Here is a 5781-nt window from a genome sequence, read left to right on the forward strand (position 1 = left end):
ATCTTACTGTCTAACTCTATGGTTATTAATCAATCAATCTATCTTACTGTCTAACTCTATGGTTATTAATCAATCAATCTGTCTTACTATCTAATTCCATGGTTATTAATCAACTATTTTTTTATTTTCATTATTATGTATATTTACATTTCCAAATTTGTTAGTCTATTATTTCTTTTTAATTTTATGTTTCTCTAAACGATGGTTGTTATCTCTTTTTGTTTTATACCCCTGATGAAGACCTGAAACTCAGGTTGGAACATCGGTACGAATAAAAAATTGTTTGTTTTTTTGCTGACCAAACCCTCCAACCATCTTTTCTACTTATCAAATATAAATATAGTCAGAGTTAAAATTTTTTTTTAATCAAATAAAATAAAAAATATTGCTATCATGTGTGGCTAGCAAGTTAAATAAACAAAAACATTTAATAGTACTTCAATTTTTTAATAAAAAGAATACATTTTTCATAATATAAACCTTATTTAATTAATAATAATATAAGGATTATAAATAAATTATTCAAAATAATCAACCAGCAATATGAGTAAAAAAATATTTGTATGCCTTATTTTTATTATATTATATTGCTGGTAAAAATTTTATTAACATTTACTTTAATGAAGCTCTGAGTATACATTGATGATGTTGGTGCATTGAACCAAATAATTTTTGAGTCAATGTTGAAGGAACTTTGTTCCACTCCTAAGCATTGTAACTTTTTAAACTATTTGAGTTAGACTTAAAAACAATAAGTTTTCTGCCTCGATCCTTCAGATATTTTTACAGTTGTTCAATAGAACCAATATCCATTTATAATTTATGGTTTATATTATTAAGAATATATATTTTTTATTATAAGATTGATGTCTCATTGAATAGTATTATTTATCTAGGTTACTTGCTGCAAATTATTGGTCAGGCTCTGGATCGATAGGGTTTCACAAAGAAATTATGGTTAAAAAAAATTATGGTTTGACCTTGTAATACATGGTATGTCATTATGGTGGGAACTTGTTAACTGATAACGTTTGCTATGTTGATCCAATTTTCTTTTTATATGAAAAATGCATCCCTTTCTTTAAAGAAAAATTCTGCGAGACCTTCGTAAAGACAGAGTTCACTGTGTGGTTTGGCCTCGTGGAACAATACCAGATAAAACGAGGAGCTTCTTAGAAAACCTAGGTGTCAGCTTTGGGGATATAGCAATCTTGGTGGAAAATATATTTTTAGACTCCCTGGGGATCATACATCACCTGCATGGAAATTACCTCTGCGATTGTTATTTTTAGTTTTTGGACCTGTTGATTTGTGTTTTAACTTATTTATTCATTAAATTATTTCTTTTAACTAACTTTTTTTTTTTTAAATCTATATATTAATTTTTTTTAAATTTATTTATTTATTTTATTTTTTGTAAACTGATCTACTGCTGTGACTATTATGTCTTTGGTTTGATTTTACTTTGCTATATAATGATAGATTCGTTTAATTTTTTTTTAACGGATTGAACGTGGGTAGCGGATCACTGGAAAGGGGAGGTCTGACTGAGAGAGTGGAATTGGGAGAATAAAATTGTCAAATGTAATGAAATTGTTAAATTAAAAAAAAATAATAATAAAATATTTGTATGTAGTATGTTGATGAGTATTGACTGTAATAGGAAAAGATAGGGAAAAAATTATTACTATATCATGTTAATATATGTACTATATATATGTCTGATCATGGATTCATTGGTTTGCTCTGTATTGTAGCGACCCAATGTATTTGGGCAGCATGGCTAATTAAAGCATTTCTATATATTACTCATATATCTAGATTAATCTGATTTTATATTTGTGCTTGTAAATATTTTATAATTAATAGATAAGAAGTCTCATTTATTTCATAATGTATAGGATAAGTCATCCTGGACATAAATTTTCTTTTGGGATCACCCTCAGTTCTCTTGAAGTAAAAACTGTTCCACCATGGGGTGAAGTTGTGCTTGATCCTCTCGACCTAATTTTTAAGGTAAATATGTTGGATTTTCCTCTATTGTTCCATAATAAAACTTTTAAATATCATTTATTGACTTAGATATGTTCCATGCCATTCATTATATTTCACAATTAAAGAAAGAATTGATATATATATTTTTATTGAATTGAAAACTTGTCTTTATTTACATATTTTATATTATATTATACAAATTCAAAGTAGAGGTATGATTAAATACTGTCTGTCTGGGATATCTGCCTTTTCTATGGCTTATTAATACCTTTACCATGGACTACCTCCCTGGACTCCAATGAGAAGTCAATGCCTTAATCAATTTATCGTATGAACTAATTAATATTTTATAGCTTCGTCAGGGCTAAAAAAAGATACAAACATTTACCATAACATAAAAAAATAAATGGAAAATTTCAAGGGTATACAATGAAACGTAAAATTAAAGGTTATAAACAATAAATGAAAACGGAAATAGTAACAGATAAAAAGAAGAAATATTAAAGAAAGTAAAAATAAAGAGATGAAAAGGGATAAGTATAAAATCAAGAAAAAAAAAAAAATGAACTAGGCAGAATTACTTACTACGGTTCACTTTCACATTGACTTCTGTCAAAACAGGTATGAATTCTGTCTCGTTCATTTTCTTCCTTTTTTTTTTTTTTTTTTTTTTCTTGATTTTGTGGATAGTATTATAATTTATCTTTCAATAAAGTAGGTCAAAAAAATTCTTTTTCTTAAGGAAAAAGCAAATTATATTCGTTTTTAGTGATTATACAGCAACATCAGTTTTTAAATGCATTCTTCGAATGTTTCCATAGTTACTGCTATCTTTTCTTATCACTTCATTTATTTATATAAAAGTGTCGTATGAATGTTGCAAGTCCAACTATTTATTTGTATGCATCTGTTTATATAGCAATCGTATTACATAAGACAGAGATGGGCAAAAATTAGCTATTGTTGAAACTAATAGCTAAAGTTGCCATGGATACGACCCTTATTCATGAATGAACCATTGATAAATAAATATCGTATCCATGGTAACTTTAGCTATTAGTTTCATAGTTGCCCAACTCTGCCAAAAACATTGCATATTTAATTGTTCTGTAATAAACTAAAAGTGAATAAAACAGTAATCCAATTTAACTCACATATGCGATGAAGAATCAACTAATATTTTTGTGGTTTTGTGTTTTATCCATAATTTTTTCGATAATTTTAATTTCATAACATATATCCATGACACAAGGTTCCTCTATGTCACTATTAGGTTTAGCTTTTAAAACATAGTGCAAAATTTCTGTTTCGTTTCTTATCGCATTTATTGGTTTCATTTATGTTACCAAATCATAATAATAAAGTATATGTAAACGTTTACTTTTAAGTACAATAATTTGTATCAAACAATCAATTATGTTCATTAATTTTACATATATCCTCAAATATGGCAATAGCAAAGCATTGCCAGGTCAGTTAGTTTATTTATAAAAATATAATTTATAAAATATGTATTTAGTTTAACAGTTTTTTATAATTAAATTTTATTATTTGTTTTTAAAATTTGGACTATGTTGATGCAGTTCTAATGATGACATTATCAGTAATGCATCCACTTTATAAAATTTATTACCACAACCATATGAAATAATGAACTTTGTTTCCTTTGAGTAACGTTGATTTAATTGTTTTAGGAACTCTCCATCAATTGGCTTTGCTTCTATTTGAATTCCAATGACACGCTATTTCAACTGACATTGCTACTGAAGAAAAAAGAATTAGAAAATAGTTTCAGGATTGGCGTTGGATCCCAAACAAATGTACCCCCTTCGTATAAGTATTGTAAGCACATAAGTTATCTAACCTACATATAACTATAATTTATATAATTATTGTATTAATATAAGATGCGTTATTTGAAATGAATAGTGGGGAAGAGACTGAGTGCGAAATATAACAATGAGGTTTAATATGGATCTTATGCCTGCTGACAATAACATGAAAGAACACCAGCTGAGATAGTTCAGCCATATTGCTAGAATGACAGAAAACAGGTTGGCAGAAGTACAAGATATATGTAGTAGAAAATTTAACAAATATTGAAGTTACCAAACAATATTATTAATTTTCTCAGTTAAGGCAACAATGGTAATTTATTTCCCAAAGATATAAGGAAGGATATAATCATGTTGAAATGTGATACTAAGAAACTTAGAAACATTTCAATACCATGTAAATGGTGTTGAGAAACAATATACGTAATTAGGAAAATGGAAAATTGATATTTGGAATCTTTTTTATTATTTTAAAAGAAGAATTCAAATTAATGAATAGTTAAATTAGATAAAACAAAAAAAGTAGCAATAAAGAAGAAGGAGGAATATGGAATGAAAATTATTTTATAATAATCGACCCTTTGTTAGAAATAAATCAACAAATAACTTCATTAATGATTAAGTAAAAAAAAATTGATTAAGAGACATTGCCACCATCTGAGAATGTTTGGATTAATGAAATAAATAAAAGAAAATAAATCATTAAGGTCAATTGCTAACGGGCCAATTTACAAGCTACAAACATTTTTAAAAATATTTTTATAAATATTTATAGAGACAAAGAGATGTAAATGTATTAGAAATGTAATTGGATTATAGAAAAAAAAAGATGAAATAATGGTGAGTAAAAACAACCTTCAAGAAAAAAAAGGTGGAAGAGTAGAGACCAAGAGAAAAACATGAGAAGGCGAGGGTTGGAATGAGGGTAGCGGAAGAAAAATGGTTTAGGAGAGAGGTTTCTTGATCAAGTTCTACTGATGAGATCCTCACACTGCTATAAGGTTGGTGAGGAGTTAAATAATTACAAAATATGGTCCTAAGAATCACAGTGAATGTTTCTCGTAAGAAATAGCCAATTGGGAACTATGAATGGAATCAATAGACGACTTTCTCAAAAAACCGATCAACAAAATTCATTAGAAATCTGTTATTTATTTTAATAAATCTTTTAATGTATTTTGTATTCGTTGTTAATGTTTCTTTTTTTCTTTCTCTTCTTAGGAATTATTATGTTTATTTATAAATCATGGTTATTATTCATAATTTCTCAATAATTATATTGTTAAAAATAGTTAGTGTCATTTGAACGAAATTATACTTTTATAAATATTATGTCAAAATAAAGTGATAAGAAATTACATATAAATAAAAGGAAGGAAGACATAAAATAGTATCAGTATAAAATAAACATTGATAACAATAAGGAATAACTAACAATGGTAAGAGTAAAATTTTTTAAAAAATACATAAAGTATACAGTTAAAAAAGTACAGGAGACGTACATAAGACAAAAAACAATACAGGGGGGGGAAGAAGAAAGTAAAGATTAAATAAACATTATTATCATTATTATTATTTTTATTTATATTTATTCTTTCTAGACGTTTATATTATCTTTACTTTCTACTTCTTCTTCTTCTTTTTTTTTTCCCCGTATTTTTTTTTCCGGATTGTTTTTTGTTTTACGTAGGTCTCCTGTACTTTTTTAACTGTATATTTTACATATTTTTTAAAAAATTTTACTCTTGCCATTGTTACTTATTCTTTATTCTTATCAATGTTTATTAAAGTTTATTTTATACCGATACTATTTTATGTCTTCCTTCCTTTTATTTATATGTAATTTCTTATCACTTTATTTTTACATAATATTTATCCTAGCTTAAATTACCTTATTGTTGTAATATTCTCAGTTTTTTTTTTGTTTATATCTTTTTAGCCCTTATGAAGT

The 5781-nt window shown here is 26.5% G+C and overlaps 1 protein-coding gene across 1 annotated transcript in view; it reads left to right on the forward strand.

The window, feature by feature from the left end:
- Positions 1–5781, forward strand: part of Vps13 (vacuolar protein sorting 13C) — a gene marked incomplete in the record, with an annotated part of 159879 nt that overhangs the window by 10244 nt on the left and 143854 nt on the right. Inside the window, 2 exon segments of the mRNA XM_067051012.1 lie at positions 1902–2016; positions 3690–3837. Of these exon segments, the coding sequence (XP_066907113.1) occupies positions 1902–2016; positions 3690–3837 (263 nt within the window).

This window comes from Halyomorpha halys, unplaced genomic scaffold, assembly GCF_000696795.3.
Source record: "Halyomorpha halys isolate HHAL.00 unplaced genomic scaffold, Hhal_1.1 Scaffold570.1, whole genome shotgun sequence".
In the NCBI taxonomy this organism is placed as follows: Eukaryota; Metazoa; Arthropoda; class Insecta; order Hemiptera; family Pentatomidae; genus Halyomorpha; species Halyomorpha halys.